The sequence below is a fragment of the Empidonax traillii genome, unplaced genomic scaffold (assembly GCF_003031625.1).
Source record: "Empidonax traillii isolate 1590-97213 ecotype Southwest subspecies unplaced genomic scaffold, ASM303162v1 scaffold148:size1803964, whole genome shotgun sequence".
In the NCBI taxonomy this organism is placed as follows: Eukaryota; Metazoa; Chordata; class Aves; order Passeriformes; family Tyrannidae; genus Empidonax; species Empidonax traillii.
Window position 1 is genome coordinate 722971 of NW_020955341.1, and position 21227 is coordinate 744197.

Sequence of the window (21227 nt, forward strand, 5' to 3'; positions counted from 1 at the left end):
TGTAAAAGGCCCAGCAGAGCACATGGAAAAGTCACCTCGTGGCCCCAGACATTTCACCTACACACTTCATTCCTAATACCAGTACACTGCTGGTTCTTTAGCCCATGAGGGGGGAATTGTTCTGTCCAGAACAATCATGTCATTACCAGGCTGGTATTATGATCAAATCATACAAGTTTGCCTCTACTGAATATTAACATATCTAAAATATAAGCAGCAATACTAAGTGCAGTTATAAAACTGAAACACCAATAGAGCTATGAACAAGCCATACAAAACATATAATTAAAGTATTCCAGAGTAAGAGATGGAAAAGTTGGAAAGGAGACCAAGGGACGTTTTTTCTGTAATGGCTTACATCTGTAACAATTTTTGATACAAGCAAATGTGACACATTTAAGCCAAAGGTATCTTTCTGCACAGGTCTGAAGGGAAAAAAAAATTCAGTACCGTTGGAGAAGATTTTTTGTTTAGAAAACAAACCAAACCAAACAGAAAATCAAACAGCTCCCTACACATACATCTTATCTGTACTCAGCTCTTCTATCCATTTAAACGTGTCCCGAGCCAAGGCCGTGCCTATTCCCATGTGCCATCCCACTCCCTTGCTCCCAAACAGGAGTGCACAGAGAAACAGCTTTGTTTGCCGCCTCCATACTCGGATCTGAGGCCTGGGTGGGTGCAAGGCCACGTGAAGGACTCCTGCAGTTTCAATCTCTCATGCTTTGCACAGTCTAAGTCATAACCAGGTTCTTTTCTCCCTTCCTGACATATCGAATTTGCTTTGGAAGCCAAGTCAGACTGATATTTTCCCTCAAATTTCTGCAAAATCTTTACCTATTATTTCAGTGTATCAGCTGCTTCTCATCTTCCAAGAGCCCCTTGAGAGCTCCTGAAAAGCAGGAGCTTTTTCACACCAACTATCACAGGAAGGACACATTTTTCAGAAAATTAAGTATAGATTTAATTAACACTCCATAAGCCTTGGAGATTCATAATGTGTACAATAAAAGAGGCAGCACAATGACTTGGCTACAATACCATATGTCATTAATTAATACCTTGAAATAACCATATGATTACTACAATAAACAGGACAGGTCTGTGAATCAGCAAGGTATCAGAATACAGGCTGTGACTGAACCACAACCAGAAGTCACACAGGGAACTCTCTTCTCCACTGGGCCAGTGACTATCCAGGAGATGTTGGGCCAAACCTTGCCACAAACTATTTTTAAGTGTCAAGCAACCCTTCAAAGGCATGCAGACATCCTTGAGTAAGAGGCCCAGGCACCAAGAGAGGAAAGAAAGGAGACAGCTTAAAAAAAAAAAAAAAGTGGGGGGGTAAAACACACAGTGCAGTATCAAAACTGAAAAGAAAACTGACTTCCTCACAAGTTTCAAGAGGGACTGATCTGACACTTGTTATTTTATTTTCACGGTATCAAAAAACAGAATGACTTCATTTTGCCCTCAACTGACTATGTGTGTGTGTGTCCCCAGCCCTCACCTCCAACAGGCAACCAGCAGTTAACAAAAATAGACTTTTGCATTGTTCGTGGATATTCTGAAAGAATTTCCTGTGCCAAGACTTTCTGATGACTTCTTCAGAACAGCTTAGGAAAGCCTGCCAAGAAAGCCTTTGTTTCTCTCCTCACCAAGAAATCAAAGATGAAAAAAAATCTCTGCCAGGTAGAAGTCAATTTTAAAGAGCTCTCTAGGTAAACTCTGCTGTGACCCCTCAGGTTCCTGTGATATTTTTACATCCCACAAAAGAAACACAGTTTTTAAAGACATTCCTAAACTGTTAATCCAGCCCCTGGAAATCTGAAGGAAGAATGTTTGCTAAGAATATAAAGGCCAGCGTGACTTCTTGTGTTTGAGTGCAGGTAAGCAGGTTGTCAGTCACGTAGCCTGCAAAGCAGAACAAGAAGGGAGAGCGCTCTGGAGCTCTTCCACAACTCTTTGCCCTGTCCCAGTGGGGCAACTTCAAAGCAGACCTTTCAGCTGGAGCAAAATCATCGTCCAGATCCCCTGGTTTGAATACAGAGGTTGTCACCAGCACATCAGTATTTCCTACTGTGTAACTGAAACTACAAAAACGCATTCTCAGAAGGTTGAAGAGCTGTCACCAGCTGAAGCGTGTTGCAGCTATTCTATCAACTAACAAGCAGCTGATAGTAGTATAAAAAAGGCTGTATTTCAAGTCAGAGCCCACTTCTTTTGCTTTGTAAAAACAAGCTCTCCCAACAAGCAACTCATTCATAATACTGCAACAACTACAACAATCTGAATAGCAGCACAATTTCTCTTTTATAAAAATAAACTCATATTAAAGACCCCTTACACATAATTTATCTCATTTCCTCCTGCTCATTATTCACCGGGTGAAAAAATTTCAGTATAAATTGAACATTTTCTAACTACACAATAAATTATTGCTTTAAAATATCAGTGCTCTGTGCTTCTTACCTGTTTGAGCACGTCTAATATGAGCTCATTAAAGACTTCATTGATGGCCATGGACACGGTCTGTCGGTCCATGCCTTTACTGAACTGCCCACTTCCGATGAGGTCAATCAGCTCCCACGCAGAGAGACCCTCCCGACTGGTGTTGAGGGCAATCTTGTAGTGGTCAAACTGCTCTTGCTGCCAACCTGCTCCCATCGCTTCGGTGATTTTTTTGAGTAAATATTCAATCTGTGCAGAAACACAAACAGAAATCAATCATTTTCAGCAGGCCTGGAAGTGCAGTGTTGCAGAGCTGTAAACTAAGCTTCTCCAGAGACATGACAGCGAGATTCCTACGCTCACATGTAGGCCCTTAAGCGTAGGTGGTTTAATTATCAAAGGTTTTAAGCTCCTGTCTCAGTTGAACTCTTGACTGCCAAGCCCATCCCACAATTACTCTTTTCATAGTAAAACAAAGAATTGAACCTGACAGCCTCACTTAATATTTCAGATTCCTACAGAACACAAGGGACCTTCCCTGCAACAGCTTCCAAACTGTGATGACTGGAGCGTGAGAAAGCAAGAAGTTTCAGAAAGTATTCTTGTAAGACAAAAAGCAAACAAATTAGGAAAAAAATAAGAAAATATGGCAATTTGGACATGAAGAGAAATCAAAAACTACCAAGGTATCGCATACCTTAGCCTTCACCTGACCCCTCTTCTCTAGCTCTCATCCCTGGACACAATCTTGGCAGAGGTATCAAGAGAAATACAAGTTTTTCACGTCCGTTTTTACTGTTGAGAAAATAAACCCTCCATCCCCTTTAATCTTTCATCTCTCTGTAAGCATTACCTTACACAGGATAGTAACACCAACAACACTAATCAAAACAAACACAAGAATGAAAAAGAAGGAAAGAAGGCTCCGATCCTAGTTTTGTCTGGGTTTTTATCTTGGTTTTAAACTCATCACTGCTCATTCACAGTATTATAAATTAAGCCCATCTACAGCTTTAAGCACATGCAAAATGCTTTTAATAGCTCTTTAAACAAAATAACTGCTGAAGGCCTTTCTAGAAAGACCTCTGCACAGCAAAGTAAAAGCCATGCTTCTGAGTTCTGTGACTTAGAACAGCAGGATACCAATTACAGCATTTAGCCCAGTTTTGAAGACAGACCAAGCCTTTTGCTATTTTGGGTGATGGCTCACCACGTTTCCTCTCCAGCTTTGCAGGGAACCAGACAAGGCAGACAGGAAACCCTCCCGGGGGGAAGCCCGGGGCAAAGGTGCCCAGTAATCCCACACCAGGCACTGCATGGACAGGGAAGCAGCAGCTCCCCCAAGGGCTGGCTCTTCACCCACCACAAACCCAACACAGAACCACTTCATGGGTGGGTTGGTACACAAAGCCACAGGGAAGGGTTCATCCTGGATCCTGGCTGCCCTGCTGCTCTGTAGGCATGAGGGGTGCCACAGGGTGGGAACTGCCACTGCCCAGTGGAGGTGGGGAGAGAAAGCAACGGGATCCTTTCAGGTTCTCTCTGTGCATGTGGAAAAAACATGGATTTGCTCAAGTGCTGCTATTCTGATGGTCAGTCCTTCAGGGCATTCTGCTCCACTTTCATTTTATCTACTTTAGCCATGGTTTTGGAAACACTGAGTGTCTCAAGAGCCTGAATCCCATTATGATCCCACAAACATGCCTCACTGAAAAGCAGTGAAACCAAATGATTCCCAGGACTTCAGTTTTCTAATCACCAATGCTGGTTCGCCTCTCTTCCTTGGCACTGCTTAAAAACCCAGTGTAATTTGTCCTACAGGTAAGAAAAACCCTGGCCAAGAGAGCCAGAGGATGTTTTGCCACAGAACACATTAACTTTCTGGCTACAGCTCAGTCACCTTTCAGCTGGCTTTGGAGCACCCAGTAGTCTCTACACAAGAGATTTCAGAGTACAAGGAAATAAAAGAAGTGGTTTTGTCCCCCAACACATTTCACCACAAGGACTCTCAAAGTTTTGATGCAGCACACATAATAATTTTGTGGCTGCTTCTGGTGCAACTGGTATAAGCAGATGCCTCCCTTTCCCTCACATCTACGATCAGCAAACACACAAATGTGCAGTAGAACACATATCTGCTGAAGCAGTAAATTACCAAATTCACCCTACAGAGAGGTCAGGTTTTCTTACTATTTCAGTTCGGTCACCGCTCCTGGTCTCACAACCCCTGCTCTGGTAGCACATGGGCTCGGGCCACAGCAAAACGGAGAAGCTACAGCAGCTGCTGCACTGCCAGAAGGAAAGTTCCCTCTCTGCTGAAGGAGTGGGAAATGCATATACCTCCAAGACGTGGCTGTCATATCCTCCTTGTTAAATCTGTCTTAGAAGACAGGCCAGCCAAGCACAGAATATGTCTCCATGATGGGTCCAGAAGTTGTGGAGAACATTGCTTTTCATTTCAGCTTCACTAAGACACTTCAGTATTTTTTAGCTCCTCATGCAATTCTTACAAGCAAAGATATCGTCTAACAGAGGCCTCTGCAAAATCTTTAAAACACGCTTTGCTGATTTTCACTCTCCAAAACCCATAAGCTAAAAAACTAATTCAAGGCTTACAAGCATCAGCTACCATAAATCCTCAGAATTCAGTTAAGGGCAGGAAACAGCTTACTTCCTATTCCAGACAAGTTTTATAGAAAGAAAAAAAAAAAAACAAACCAACAATAAACCCACAAAAAAGCCTTCACAGCATGCAAGAACAGGAGCACTGCAAAGCTGTTTCAAAACAAATCTCCTAAAACCTGGATCTGATGAGCTGGAACAAGCTCTGGCATCAATGCTGGAGTAACTTTTTTACTTACTTTTGCTCCTGCCACTCTGCTCATTCCCTCTGAGCAGCATAATTTCCAAACTACAATCCTGGACTTTAGCTGGAAGGAAAACTAAAAGAACCCAGGCTTAATTAGGTAGATAATATACCTACCAAAATGCCAGACAGTAATAGTAATTTTAAAAGTTCCTAAGTTTCAATGATTTTTTTTAACTTCAAACTGTATTGTTCCAAGATTTCACAACCTCTTACACTGCTTGAGGCATGCAGCTCTGAAATTCCTTTGGTTAATTATCTCAAAGTACTAGGACTCACATGCTGACAATGGAACACACACAGAAAAAAAGAACACACCTGAATAAATTTTTTCCAATTTTTGCTCAAGCCATGTGAATAAAATGCATATCAAACTAATGGTCTGGAAATAAAGCAATGCAAAACTCTTGGCTAGTACACGTTATCAGATAATACACTAAAAATAAGCCAATATATCCTTTCCTTTAATGTAACTTGTACACATTTTACCTTACTTTCATAGAATCATAGAATTAACTGGGTTGGAAGAGACTTCTGAGATCATCAAGTCCAACCCTTGATCCAACCCCACTGTGATTACCAGATCATGGCACTCAGTGCCACATCCAGCCTCATCTTAAAAACCTCCAGGGACAGTGAATCCCTCTGGGGCCCACCTCTCTGGGCAGGCCATTCCAGTGCCTGATCACTCTCTCTGTAAGGAACTTCTTTCTAATATCCAACCTAAACCTCCCCTGGCAGAGCTTAAGCCCGTGCACTCTTGTCCTGCTGCTGATTGCCTGGGAGAAGAGACCGACCCCCACCTGGCTACAACCCCCTCTCAGGTAGTTGTAGAGAGTGATGAGGTCACCCCTGAGCCTTCTCTTCTCCAGACTAAACAACCCCAGCTCCCTCAGCCTCTCCTCATAGGACTTGTGCTCGAGTCCCTTCACCAGCCTCGTTGCTCTTCTCTGTACCTGCTCCAGCACCTCAATATCCTTCCTGAACTGAGGGGCCCAGAGCTGAACACAATACTCAAGGTGTGGCCTCACCAATGCAGAGTACAGGGGAAGGATCACTTCCCTGCTCCTGCTGGCCACACTGTTCCTGATCCAGGCCAGGATGCCATTGGCATTCTTGGCCAACCTGGGCACACTGTTGGCTCATGTTCAGTTTTCTGTCAATCGGCACCCCCAGATCCCTTTCCACCTGCCTGGCTGCTCTCCAGCCACTCTGTGCCCAGCCTGTAGCGCTGCAGGGGGTTGTTGTGGCCAAAGTGCAGGACCCGGCACTTGGCCTTGTTGAACTTCATCCCATTGGAGTCAGCCCATCTCTCCAGTCTATCCAGATCCCTCTGCAGAGCCCTCCTGCCTTCCAGCGGGTCGACACTCCCTCCCAACTTGGTGTCATCTGCAAATTTGCTGATGATGGACTCAATCCCCTCATCTAAGCCATCAATAAAGATGTTAAACAGGACTGGGCCCAGCACTGATCCCTGGGGGACACCACTGGTGACCGGCTGCCAGCTGGATGCAGCCCCGTTCACCAGCACTCTGAGCCCGGCCCTCCAGCCAGTTCTTAACCCATCAGAGAGTGCCCTTGTCCAAGCCATGGGCTGCAGCTTTTCCAGGAGTATATTATGGGAGACAGTGTCAAAGGCTTTGCTGAAGTCCAGATGGACTTCATCCACAGCCTTCCCCTCATCCACAGGTGGGTCACCTGATCGTAAAAGGAGATCAGGTTGGTCAGACAGGATCTGTCCTTCCTAAACCCGTGCTGGCTGGCTCTGATCCCTTGTCCATCCTGTAGGTGCCGTGTGATTGCACTCAGGATGATCTGCTCCATAACCTTGCCAGGCACTGAGGTCAGGCTGTTTCCTGGGTCTTCCTTGCAGCTGTTTTTGTAGATTGGCGTGGCATTCACCAATTTCCAATAGTCTGGGACCTCCCCAGTGAGCCAGGACTGTTGGTAAATGATGGAGAGTGGCTTGGCAAGCTCTTCTGCCAGCTCCCTCGTCACCCTAGGATGGATCCTACCTGGTCCCACGGACTTGTGTGGATCCAGGTGGCTCAGTAAGTCACTCACTATTTCCTCCTGGAATACAAGGGGGCTATTTGGCTTCGTGTCCCTGTCCACCAGCTCCAGAGGCCAGTTGTCCTGAGGGCCACCTGTCCTACTGATGAATACTGAGGTAAAGTAGGTGTTAAGTACCTCAGCCTTCTCCTCATCCCTGTGATTCATAGAATAAAATTAAACATATAAGTCTGCTAACCCTCCCATCTACAAGTCACTAACATGACCACAAATATCCAATAATTCCATTAAAGTGCATAAAATATCTCTCTATTTTAAAATACATTAATTCTTCTTTGAAACTGAAAAATTACCTGTGCACGTCACAATTCAATTTCTAAAATTAAAAAAACCCAAACAATCAAATTTCAAGCTTTATCTTGCATTTACTTAAGTACATGGCTAACCAATATCCCCAGAAGAAAATTAACATATCTGCTCAAAAGCAACAGTGCCTGTTGCAGTGTAGTGTGAATATGGAAGTGTGAGGGAAATATAAAGAAATAAGTTGCATCAGTGTGAAAGCAAATAGAGACCATTCATTATGTGCTCAAATGAGGAACCTCAGGGCAAATGGCACTTCCCCCCCTTCACAGACAGAAGTCAACACAGCAAATAACTGACAAATTAAGTCTCTTGTCTCACATATAACCTACTCTTGTGGTTAAAAAACGTGTTGAAAAGCAAAAGTGAAGCAGCTTTTGCTGCTATTCTGAATGGACCCTACTTCCAGAGAGAGGTGTAAAAACACATGGGAGTTACTTACACCAGTACATCCACCAGTATGGACCAACTGGCTCCACAGTATGAAAAACAGCCTCCATCTCAAATCAACAGAAACTTCTCAGATAGAATTTTGCCAAGAGAAAGCAAAAATAATATAATGAACAGAGCTCTAACACAAGCTGTGCAGTCTGTTTGGTATCTTCTTTCAGAGGGCACTTTCTTTTCCCCAAGTTTCAGTACCTATTTCTTTTCCAGGTATTCCTGGCAATATCCTCCATGGGGAATGAAGTACCTTAGATGTTTCACATATTTTTCTGATATACAAGTGGGTCTCTCAGAATAAGAAAAATAATGCCAAGGAGGCCTTCATGCCCAGCAGAGCAGAGCAGACGAGGCTATTCTGGTTTACAATATTCAAATAACCTTTGTGACATTAACAGAGCAGATGTCAAAAGTCTACCCATATAGTACAAAATCCTGTAGAAGCAAGGGCAAGACACATGAAAGCAATCATATCCCCTTTCACAGTCATCAACAACCCCTTTTTTTCATCCCAACAGAACATCACTTACATTTCAGTCAAATACTTGTTTCTTCCTTTTCACCAGTAAAACCATGTTCATTATCCAGTGTAAGCCACTACCTCCTGTCTTTTTTTTCAAAATTAAATCAGCATTAAGTAGTATAATGAAGGTCAATTAAAAAAAAAACAACAACCTGCTGCATAAGCTGAAAACTCTTATTTCCTGCAGCAATCCAGGAAAAGGTTAGTGAAAGGGAAAGAACTCATGCGAGTCGTAAGGGACCAAAAATCTTTCTAACCATCGACATTAACTTGTAGAGATCGTGGGCCAATTAAAACCCCACACAAGTAGCTTTCATTCTTTCTGTATCAGTTTTGATGTTATTTCTGAAGGGGCAAGGGCAAATTTCCAGTACTTCATTACTGTTTCAGTTTCTGACACTAGAATGCAGAACAAGGAAGCAAACATGGTCACAAAATAACCTTTTCTGCAACAAATGCCTCCAGAAGAATCACCACTGGACACATTCTGACTTTAACCTTCTCAGGCTAAAAAACAACATCTCTTTCTGAAATGCCACGAAAAGCCACACAAGGTTTGGTCCTCTTAGGAATATTAGAAATGCCACGTGCTAATACAGTTGAAGGCTAAAGGACAAGTGAAAAACGACTGTACAAAGCTTTCCTCATGAAGCCACGCTTAAAAAGCAAGGACAGCAAATATGTTTGGCTTATTTGAAACAAGTTATGTGAACGCTAGATTACAACACAGCTTGCAGGGTACATAGCTGTGAGTTTCCCCATGAAGGATGGTCCAGAAACACAGCTAAACCACATACCACAGCTTGCAGGCAATAAAGCATTCCCAAGGCTGCAGTCACATGTCCAGAAGTAAGAAAGGGGAAGTGTTCGGAAACCTTTTTATAAAACAGAAAACGTCTGGTTAAACAATCCCAAGGCACACAAATGAGTCTGTAACAACCAAGAGGTGAGCTGTAAGGAAAGCTCATGACAAAATTGAGTATTTCACCTCTTACGGCTTCAGTTCTGTCCATCTTTATTTTATCCTTCTCACAGAAGAGGTAATGCCTGCAAGAGCTGAAGGAAACTTGGATGTCTGCATCTCAGATGATCTAATGGAAAAGACCAGCTGTGGGGAAGGGAAGGAGCTCCCATCAGGCCCCCTGCTTTCTGGGAATGTTAGCAGGAGAAGTGCTTGGTAAAGCTCTGCCTGCACCAGAAGGCAGTTCTGCTATTAGCCAGGAATTGTATCAACACTGAAAGTTGTCCATCAGGACTAGTTTTAACTACAGCAAACAAAATACAGCATTCTTTTCCTCCAGTTCACCTGTATCTTTTTGAAATACCACATAGCCAGTTCACAGGAGTGTTTCACTCTGCATACCAAGGCCTCTCACTTGAAAGGGGAGGGAGCTTTCAGATTTGGTACCATTTGCTTGGCACATGAGCACCTTTGCAAAACACATTCATGGATCTCTGCTCCTTTCCAGCTTTCCTAACTGCTGCCCACCAGCGCCCAGAAGAAGCAACACTGCCGTCTAAGGCCATTACCAGCTGAGCACAGTGCCCTGCTCTTTCAAAAGCTGTTCTCACCCAGCATCTCAGAAACCTTTCCAAAGTAGCCTGCTTTCCCTCCTCTGGTTGAGCTGCAGCCATTCCCAATTTCCTGTCTGTTCAAGGCCTCAGCAGGGAATCAAGACTTTACCCTTTGCAGATGGGGGTGACAGCCCCACCACAATCAGCTGTCTAATATGAAAGGCCCAGCACCGCAGCACTAGTGCAAAAGTTCATGACGTGGGCAAGAAGGAAGGATAGCAGATTCAACATTTCTTCAAGCCAGTGCAAAGGGAACTGCACTCAAACTGGAGAATTTTCCAGATATGAAATGACTGCAGAAATCACTTATCTCATTTTAAAAATTAACAAAAGAGGAAATTCAGACTCCCGAGCATGTTCCAAAGAGCAGTGCCTGCAAGGAGGAAGAAAAGGCATCCTTTTAACCACATGAAGTTGTGTTAATACATTCACTGGAGATTTAAGAAGTCTTGCCGTCCACAAGACAGGAGGCAACAATCTTCAAGGGATCACCTTTCCAACCTGAAAGTATGCAGCAAGTTTCTCAGTTACCTAAAAAGTGGGGGGAAAAAAATCCCCAAAAGCCAACAAGGTGAAAGGGAGGGAGGAGGGGAAACAGCTGGATACCACACAAAGGACTCCAAGCCAGAATCTGCAGTAAATTGTGTGTTGCAATATTCTCAGCCAACGATTAGGGCAACAGCCAGGGAGGGAAGGGAAGCCTGCTCCCTGGGTGGGAAGCTGTAGTCACACATGAGCAGCTTACACTGCCCTCAGCAAAACATCAGTATCACAGTGGTGCTTCCATCGCCCTTCTCCTCTCTTCTCACTTTGTAAAAATCCCCTCATTTTACACATGATGTGCAAGCCATTTTGTAAAAGAGGCAGACACGAAAGGTCACACAGAGAAAAAGCAAAACTGACTGAAATTGAGACTTTGCATCTTTACTTCTGGAATTTTGTGTAAAGGGTAGATGAGTAAAAGCGGAATTTTCCAGAAGCACAGAGAACCTGATGGAGGATCAGTGCAAACCAGAAAGGAGTGCTTTCAACAGCCAGCATTCCTCCAGTGGCTGATTACATTACCTGTGTGGTCTGAGGCAGAAGGTGTAGTGAATACAGGCATTGTATATGATAAGAACAGAGCAGCCTTTCTTTGTCAATCAGGCTCCTGTAAGCTCCCTTTAAACAGATTGCACAATTTAAATCTTGCTGCAATCAAGGAGATGCAGACACAGATCCACACTAAGAATTTGAAAAAATAATCCCAGTAGAAGAGCAATACAGGTTAACCCTGGGCATTAAGGATGGGAAGGAAAGTAAACAACAGCAGATATGAAATTTGGAAATCTGAAAAACCCTGGCTGGGAGCCGATTCTGCAGCCCATCTGCCAGCACACAGACACATTGTCATCACCTGGTATCAGCTACAGAAGGCAGCACGAACCTGGAGCTCGCTTGGGGAGGGGGAGCAAGGAAAAACACCCCAGGGCTGGCAGGCCTGAAGCTTTTAACCATGCCAACAGTTTAGGATATGTGAAATGTCTGCCTGCAGGTAAGGCTGGCTGCACAGTGGGGAACAGACTGGCAAGTCAAAGGCCTGGATTTGAGTCTCACTTTTCACATTTATTAGTGGCTCTGACCTTCTACCAAAGCCAAATCTGGCAACATTAAGGAGGGAGCTGTTCTACCTTTTAGAACCATGATCCCTATCTCCCAGAACCAACATCAAAAACAGAAAAGCAAGCAAGAAGACTGTCCTATTTCTCATGGGAATATAGCATGCCAGTTAGGGTCAGACTGGCAAAACAGAAACGCTGCACAGAATGAAAGTCTCCTGCTAAAAAGTGAGTAAGAAAGCAAAACTGAGTAGTTTATTTTGATAGGCAAGTTATCTGTACTTTATGGTCTGGCACAACACCTTGGAGTCCAACAGTTATGTTGTTAGTGGCATGTTAATCACACTGTTTTGATCTCTGGCTGTTCAGCAATTTGCAAATATTTATTATTCAGTACTCCAGTGCTAAACTGCAAACCCCTGGGATTCATGTACATGGTTTTGCAAGGGATTATTTATGCCTACAGTTCTGATCTTTCTGCTTCTTTCCCCACCCTTCCCTAAGGGGAGAACAGTAGAGATACTGAAATCTTGCTTTAGGGTTAAAATACCTATCTGAGCACTGCTGATACTTGTTCATGAACTTAAAGAGATCTCTGTGCTATTATTCTTTCAGCCATTTCAAGCAAAAATGTTCAGGTGGTGGCTGCTTTTGATCAGAAACAGACATCATCAGAAAAGTCTGTATGTCTCCTTTTCATCAGGAGGGTGACATGAGGCTGAAGACCCATCTTGCAAGTCACAGTAACACAGAACAGAGGGGGAGAATTTTTTTTTCAAAATCACACCGATGTACCAGCTGTGCAAAATTTTAACTCCCTCTAAGCAAGCACAGTGATTAGAGATCACATCCATGAACTACTCATGAGTGACGCAAGAATCTCGCCAGCTCTGAGTGCTGGTACAAGAGTTTGTGTCCCCAGCATCAGTCGGTCCTCACAAAAAGCAAAATAAGCTATTTACTGAGAACAAGCAGCACATTCCATTTAGTCCAGGCTGTTTAAATGACAGACACACAGAGCTATCAATATGTAAAGTATCCTGTGGAAATCCCCATATATGCACCCTAGAAGACAAGAAAAATGCACCCAAGGCCTTACATTATTAAAAGAAGGGGAATAGAAGTTTTATATTAAAAAATATTTTCTCTTAAATATCTAGAGAATAGAAAACTAACAGTTCAACTGTGACATTAAGCAAACTAGTGTTAAATAGCTTAAGTTTTTGTTTCTTACCTCCTCAGGTACAATGATTAAAGGGTATTTGTCCTCTGATAAGAAGTTAAAAATAACCCACACTTTAAATGCGTCTTCATCGCTAATCAGCAAAGGACTTTTAGAGAGGTTCTTTTTAGCACAGAGAGTCCAGCACATCCTGTTGAATTCAACTTTGTCAAAGTTTCCTTGAACCTAAAAAGAAGAAATTGAACAACAAGAAGAAATTATATGCACGAATGACACAAAATAGCAGACAAAGTTTACAGGATACAAAAAGCAGTGAGAAAATTCTAGTTTGCAAGAAACAAATCAAGGTCCAAAAAGAGCACTGTAGCAGCCTAGTCTGGCTTTTTGCGTCGAGTCAATAAGGACTTTTTTCCAGCAAAATTAACATCCAACCTCTAATTTCTGGTCGAGTTAATAACAGCCTGACTCCATGGGAAGGAGGCTACACTGCATTCTGCATTTCCTCTGGTACATTAGCTTTAGCTTCCAAACCATCTTCAGAACTGTCTTAGTTCCAACTGCCCTCCCATTGCACTGAGTTACTGAGAATGTATACAGCAAATCTGGAAACCAGCATAGCCAAAACTATAATGTGGACATGCTAAAGGCAATATTGGAACAACATCTGGGTAAGACCTTTAATATGTTTTTCCACTTCACGTTACTCAAATGTAACTCCTGTAGGATATTCATAGAGTCATTTTTTTCTTGACTGCTAATCCACTTTAAACCTTCCCCTGTTCTCAGACTTGCAAATCTTCACCTCACTGATAAAAAAATGCCTCCTGTTTTCATCATCCTTTATCGTACCTAGCAACGGCACATACTGATCAGTGAATTATTTGCATATGCAAGAGCTTTAATGTCCTCTGTTTTCTTTTTAAAACCTCATTTATGTTACAGATTAAACCTATTTATCATCTCCCTGCAGCTCAGTAATGATATTTCTTTGCCAACATGTTTTGCCTTTGAGACTTTGGAAAATGTGTCTAAGAAACATGTTCTTGTACATCTTGTGGTAATGGCACCAGTACCGGTCAGTGATATTTTCTTATGACAGGCCTTAGCATGCACCTCAGATGCTTCAAGAACACCAAAGCCAACTGTATGATTTCCCATCCTCTCCGGTAAGTGGTCAGATATAGTGCAGGGTGAGCCACAGCAGCCAAGTCACAGACTAAGGAAGTCACTGAACTGATGTGGGTGGAGGGAAAAAGAGAAAAAAAGGTAGAAGTAAACTAGAAACCAACCCTACGCCAAGAAGCACTTTACAGAACAGTTTCCAGGCATAAAAGTGAGCCTATGAAAGAAAACCATAGACTTTGCAAGCTTGCAGAGTGGGCCACCAATGTCAGTGCTGATGTAAGAGGCCAGCTCCAGGCTAGAACTGTCCTGGGAATGAGGTGGAAGTTGTAGGAGCCACAGCTGCTATAGCTACTTCATGTTCTTGTTCACAGAGGAATCACAGAATCATACAATTATAGAAAGGTTTGGGTTGAGAGGGGACCTTGAAGATCATCTAGTTCCAACCCCCATGCCGTAGGCAGGGCCACCTTCCACTAGACCAGGTTACTCAGAGAGCCCCATCCAACCTGGCCTTGAACACTGCCAGGGATGGGGCATCCACAGCTTGCCTGGGCAACCTGTTCCAGTGCCTCACCACCTTCACAGTAAGGATTTTTTTTTTTTCTTAATATCTGATCTAAACCTACTCTCAGTTTGAAGTTATTCCCCTTGTCCTGTCACTACATGCTCTTGCAAATAGTCTTGTCCCATCTTTCCTGTAAGTTACCTTCAGGTACTTGAAGGCTGCAATTAGGTCACCACAAAGCCTTCTCTTTTCCAGGCTGAGCAATCCCAGCTCTCTCAGCCCCTCCTAATATGAGAGGTGCAAGAAACATGGGTCTTGAATGAAACACCAACTAAGAGAACAAACACCCTCTGGAAGAAGGGCTAGAAGCCATGTTTCCTTCCCCTTCCTTGTATTTGCCAGAGCTTCATCCTTTGGCTACCCTTGCCTGTGCTTTTTCTGTCTGTCCTCCCCACCCTGCCCAACGAAGCCTGACTTCTTTTCTAGAACAGCTTCTCCCCGCCCAGAAGATGAGCAGTTCCACCTTGGTAATGCCCTAGTGGTTATGCTGCTCCCGAGGAAGACGCCAACAGGGCGGGAAACCTCCTTTCCTGCAGCCACCAGCACTGTAAATAAGATGGGATGCCCTCGGAGCAGCTCATGTTTTAAGGCATGGCAGCAATCAGTGACCACAGGGAGACGGGTGGAGAAAGGCACAGGCCCTGGCTGGGTAAGTGCACAGCTCCTGCTAACACGGCAAAGTCGGACTGCACTCGCCTCAGGAACTTGTGTCAGAGCCCCAGTCACCTGCTACTGCCACCTGGACCATGCAGCAGTCAAGTAGGAGGTTTCAGAACCATTTTGCCACAGGGGAATGGGTTCTTTTGTGCCACCGGCCCCGTTTTAGGCATGTAAGTCCTTTTTACAGCCTTGATTCTGAAAGGGACTTTGTAGAGCCCACATGTCATCCAGAGCAGAGGCACTGATTAGGAATTATTCAGGAACACTAATTACATCAGCACACAAGCCCCAGCTTTCCAAAAATATAACAAGCATTGGTAGTGTAACTAGCACTCATGAAGTTGCCTGGAAGATGAGATAACCTGAGGTTTAGAACAATGCCCTTCTTTGTCTCCCCCCACTACGACTCTCCCTGGCTATAAATAAGGCCTGCTGTAAAATACCACCATTGCTATCGTTGAAAAGGAAACATTTTCAACTGGTATTTAAAGATATAGATTGAAAATAACAGAACATGCTAAAATACAGTCACGAAACCAAGGAAAAGAAATTATGAAAAGACTTTATTGGCAAATGAGAGCTGAAAGAGACATAGAAGAAGAAAGATTTTGTTTCAGATGCAAGAAAGTACATCTATCTGCTAAGTAACAAGCTGTCTGATACTGGAAACCATCAATTAGGCAATACTAATTATTCAAACTGTTTATTAAAATTCCCTATGTGGATAAAGGAAAATTAGTTGCAACCAATTTACCTCATTTAACTACCTCGTCCTTCTTGGCAATTGTGTCTTTCTTGACAATTTCTTTGTTCTATATAAAAAGGTTTCAGTGCAGAGCAGCACACAGGATAAGCCAGCACCAGAAAACATAAAAAGCTACAACTGTGTTTCAGAGTACAACAGAAGTTATTTTCAAAGGTTACAAAGTTCTCTCAATAAAATTGTAAGTCACAGTTACATAGTTTTAGCAGAGTTCTAAGAATTCATTCCTTAAACACCTTATGAAAGTCTTAAAGCAAAATATCTTGAGATCAAAAAAATATCTCTCTTGAGCAGGTGGTTCTTACTCAAATCAATTAATTTACCACAAGATGTACAACTGGAAATTGAGAGAACTTCCTCTGTATTTGGGAGTATAAAGCATCACTCCTTTAGTAGCTCTGCTCACTAGCACAGACTAATAGCATTTCTGCTGTGATCATCCCACCTAAAAGAACAGATTATGCCTTGGAAGAATGAAGAAAGAAGGAGTTTTTTGTGTGCTTTTTTTGCTTGTTTGTTTTAAACAAAAGAGACATGCTATGAACCAATGACTTCATCCCACTGCACGTTGGTTTTTGGCACTGATGTAAAGTCATCTCTAAAAGAAAAGATGTCACAGTCAAGATTTTTCCCATCCAAAAAGCCTTCTGTCAAAACAACTGCACTAATTCTTAATACTATATATCTAAACTGTTTACAAGCATTTAGCCAGGACTAAATACTATGAAGTTACAGGTAATTGAATCCTGTTTCTTAACATTTTCATCTTTAAAGATCAACTAATGGCACGGGTATATCAGGCAATCATTGGAGGCCAGATCAGTGTCTGAATGAAACAACACCAGAAACTATATACAGTCATGCTCTTTCCTTTCATGAGAAAGCAAGGTAGCTCGTCTTTTTTTTTTGCCATGGTGTCCCAGAGCAGCTAAACACTGCAAATTCTTACCTACTTGCTTAAATGGGGGGGAGGGGGTCTGTCATTTTCGAATTAAAATGTTATTTAAATGCAATTGCTCCTCATTTCCTTAACTATTTTTCCTATAAATACACGTTAAAAATAAAGTACTTTTATATTTGAAAAAGCTTCTATATATCTTTCTTTTTTTAAACCTAATGACTTGCTACTGTCTGCAAATAATATAAGCAGACTGTGGTTCAGCCTCTTCCACTGTAATCCTTTGCTCAAAATAAATTAAGACCTTTTCTTTTTTTATAGAACTTTTATCTAAACTGCTTGCTCTCTGCTGAACCTTACAGGAGCTCGGACTGCCAACATGAAGCAGAAATGAGGGACATAGCAAGAGTCTTCAGCATCAAACAATGAAGACACTGATCTGGTACCTTTTTGTGTATTAAAGGCCAACAACTCCCAAACAGGACATCAAACAGGACACTCCTGGGGTGTCTCTCATACTCTCTGGGAATGAGAGAAACACACACCAGGGAAGCAGAGGAGCTCTTAAGTCTTAGCTAGGTATGCTTCTACTGCTTCCAAGCCGCCAGACTGCATTATATATATATATATATATATATGTATCTCACATTTTCCACCAGTATTACATGTACAATAAAGAAGGAGCAAAAATCAGCAAATCAAGCTAAGGAGTTCGCATCATCTGCAATTGCTGCTTCGAACTTTTCGACAGAGTGTCAGTTCAGGACTTTTTAGCATAATAAAAGAAAGCAAACAGCTCTGTATCTCTGCAGCCACAACATCAAAGCTTGAGGATTTCTGGGGTTGACCCCAAGTGTATGAGAAATCAGTGGTATTGAAGCTCATATTAGCACTATCATGGGGGCTGCTTTTTACTGTCCAGTGCAGTATCTCAACATTAGCTCTCAGAAAAAGAGCAGGAAGATAATTGCTTGGGGCTTTTTAACTTTCAAACTCAGTGACTACCTCTCAGAACACGATGGAGAGGAGAGCAGGGGAAACCCTGCTGGCTTTGTAGAAGGGTTTCCCCCAAAACAAGGCACAGCAGAAGAGTGAAGACACGAAAGGAAAAAACTTGTAAGACAAAACTTAACAACGCTGCCTAATGTCACCCTAATGTCACTGTAACTTATCTGAAAGGATGTACTCATTAGAATATGTTGTGAAGAACACAGAAGATATTTTTGCGCTTTCTGTTTGCAAAGGAGTCTATGACAACATTCTGTTGTAGCTGTAGGATACAGTAGGACAATCTACAGCTCCAAGACGCTTTCTGATAAATTCAAGCTGAGGTGCTTTACTGATATGAACATGGCTGTGCATGAACACAGCTTAGACAAGGGCCAGATGTAACAGGAAATAGAAACCAAGGAGAGAAGAAAGAAGTAGAAAACAGCACACCCTTCCATTTTTAGGCACAGGCTCTCCAGAGTACCCGCCCCACCATGACCCCACCACCACCACCAGTGTCTTCACACCAGTTTTCTGCAAAGACACTCCAATAACAACTGATAAAAGAAAAAACAACAGCAGCACGAATTCAAAACTTACCTTTTCCAAGATGAATTTGTTTAGGTAAGGCATGTAACCCTGATTGGAAACTGGCCCTTCATCATCGTCCCTGAAGTGCTCTTCCAAGGCCACCGGGTCGTGGGGGACATTTAACACTGTACACAAGTTGTGAGAAAGGACCTAGGGACAGAAGAGATACCAGTGACACTGCTGTCAGCCTTAACCATGTGTAAAGTGACACTTCGATGTCAGCACAAGTTCTGCCCCACGAATTTTTGCCAAAAAACGAAACATAACTAAAACAATGGCTTCAATGGCTTCAGACAGCTGGATGTTTCCAGAAGCACTGCGAGCACAGAGAGGTCCAGTCCTACAGCCCTGCAAAGGCTGCTACAGAAGCTCCCCTTTGTACACATATATCCACGGGGCTGTAAAGCAGGAGAGGCACACAAGAACACTGGAACAATATTTACAGAGTGAAATCAGATATAGCTATGGAAAACAACCACAAACACCTAGCCTTTGAAATTATAAATATTTATATCTACTGCACATGAGTAACAGAGAAAACAACTCAATATGTAACTTTCGTTTACTAAGAAGTGACCAGTCAGATTAAAGCACTAACTGTGGATTTCTCTCATCTGCTTTTGGGCTGCTTCTCAACATTCACCCCACATTTCAGCTGGCAAGGAAAAGTAACATTACAGAAAGGGGAAGGGTTTAGGCATGCTTCTCAAATTTTTATTTTAAAAAGGTATTTGCATGAATTATGCCAAGAACATAACAGCCACCAGTACTCACGTCTGTTCTTGAGAAATGACCTTCAAGAAGAGACTACACACTTGACTAATTTTAAGGAAGTACTGAGTTACTGAAAACTAATTGGTAGCCGACACACCTCAGCTCCTTCAGCTTGAGCTGAGCTTTGCACACTCAAACCAACACCTCAGTGCCAACAGGAAGGCAGAGCTTGAGCAGCAGCAACTCCTGTGCCACTGGCACTTTCCCCAGAAAAGGCAAAGCACCATCCCTTTCGTTGTTCACACTGTCTAGAATCAGGTCAGTCCTGCCCACCTCATCCTAAGCACCCTGTCACTGGGAAGCCCCCTCCCTTGGCATGATGCAGAGCTGAGCCTCTGGAGACCATGTACCAGCTACACAAACTGGCTTAAGGACTTAACTTCACACCCCCCGGAATGGTCTGCCTGGAAAAAATGTACCAAAGGCAAAAAACACAGGTAAAATAAAATTAGGTAGAAGTAAAATAGATCCCATCTTTTGAAAAGGTGTGCTGCTGATGGTATTATTTTTTTTTTTTAAATCAACAACTACATGGAACAGACAGCAATTGAATTTTGGTATGTTCTAGTTTTTCATAAAATTTAAAAAACCAAATAAAAAACCAACCAACCAACCAAAAAAAAAAAAAAAAAAAAAAAAAAAAAAAAAAAAAAAAAAAAAAAAAAAAAAAAAAAAAAAACCAGCCCCAAATGATGCAAACAGAAAGCAGTAAAAAAATGTGTAGAAAACTTATAAGCATGTCTACAGTGGTCAAGATGAAGTTAGCTGCAAAACAAGAAGTGAAAGTCTGAAGTTCTCGAAGCCTAGGAAATCAAACCAATGCTACACACTTAAAATGTCTGGGCTTTCCCCCACCCACCCCCCTCCCCCCAAAACAAAAGTACATTTACTTTTCTTATGTATGATAAGGAGATATGCAGAATCTAAGTTAATTAGCAGAAAATTCTACAAGAATTGTGCCCAAAATGCATGATTAGTTCAGAGGAGAATTCCTCTCTACATACCTCCAAAGTTAAACTTTTATTAGAAGAATAGACATTTCCATGAGAAACACATATTTTCAATGAAGAATGCTAGAACTAAGGCATTGGAGCTAATGAGGTGTAAAAGTTTAAAAACACTTAAAACAACAGCATCAGCCATACTACAACAAAAGCTATATTTCAGAAAGCAGCAAAATAGCATTTAAAAGTTATCATATTTCACACTACCCTTTATTAACAGTGTATTTTCCTTCAGTCTATCCTTATTTCTAACCACCACATCAAATCAAATATTGAGTCCATGTGATTTACATATGGACTGGGGGAACATACTATCATATGTTTCCCCTTCTATTTAAAGGCTTCTGTTGTTATTTATAGAAGCCTGAGGAATTCTTGAATTTCTGAGAGAGAGATGACCACCATTTTCCAACCACACTGTAGTTGCTAGTACTATAACAAAAGAAAAAACTCAGCTAATAAAAATATTCTAAAAGCATAACTCATTTAAGCTTACTACCAAAGTAAACTAAAAGTCTCAATAAAATACTTTCTTATCACGTCCTTTCTACCTATTTCTCTTCTCCTTTTTTCAGCCTGCTCGCTGCGCTTGGACTGTCAGAAACCTAGGTGGTTTCCACATTAAGAAAGCAATTTACCAGGGAAGAATTCCACTTTCAATGATTTTCTAATATCTGCCTTATCTGCGATCTCTCCTGTGCCCAGTGCTCTCCTTTCTTAACTGAGGAAATTCCTCGGTGCCTGCCAAAGCCTGCCGTTCTCCAACGTGGCCAAGCGCCAGCTGAATTCTTCAGTTGCAGGGTAAGCCTGAAAAATTCTGCACTGAGGTCTCGTTTTGTTT

The 21227-nt window shown here is 42.3% G+C and overlaps 1 protein-coding gene across 1 annotated transcript in view; it reads right to left on the reverse strand.

Annotated features, from left to right (window-relative positions):
- The window catches only part of SWAP70 (switching B cell complex subunit SWAP70), a 40710-nt gene that overhangs the window by 13282 nt on the left and 6201 nt on the right, over window positions 1-21227 (reverse strand). Inside the window, exons 2-4 of the mRNA XM_027884559.1 lie at window positions 18618-18758; window positions 13068-13241; window positions 2473-2700 (exon numbers count right to left, since the gene is read on the reverse strand). Coding sequence (XP_027740360.1) covers window positions 2473-2700; window positions 13068-13241; window positions 18618-18758 — 543 coding nt within the window. The remainder of the gene's footprint in view (window positions 1-2472; window positions 2701-13067; window positions 13242-18617; window positions 18759-21227) is intronic.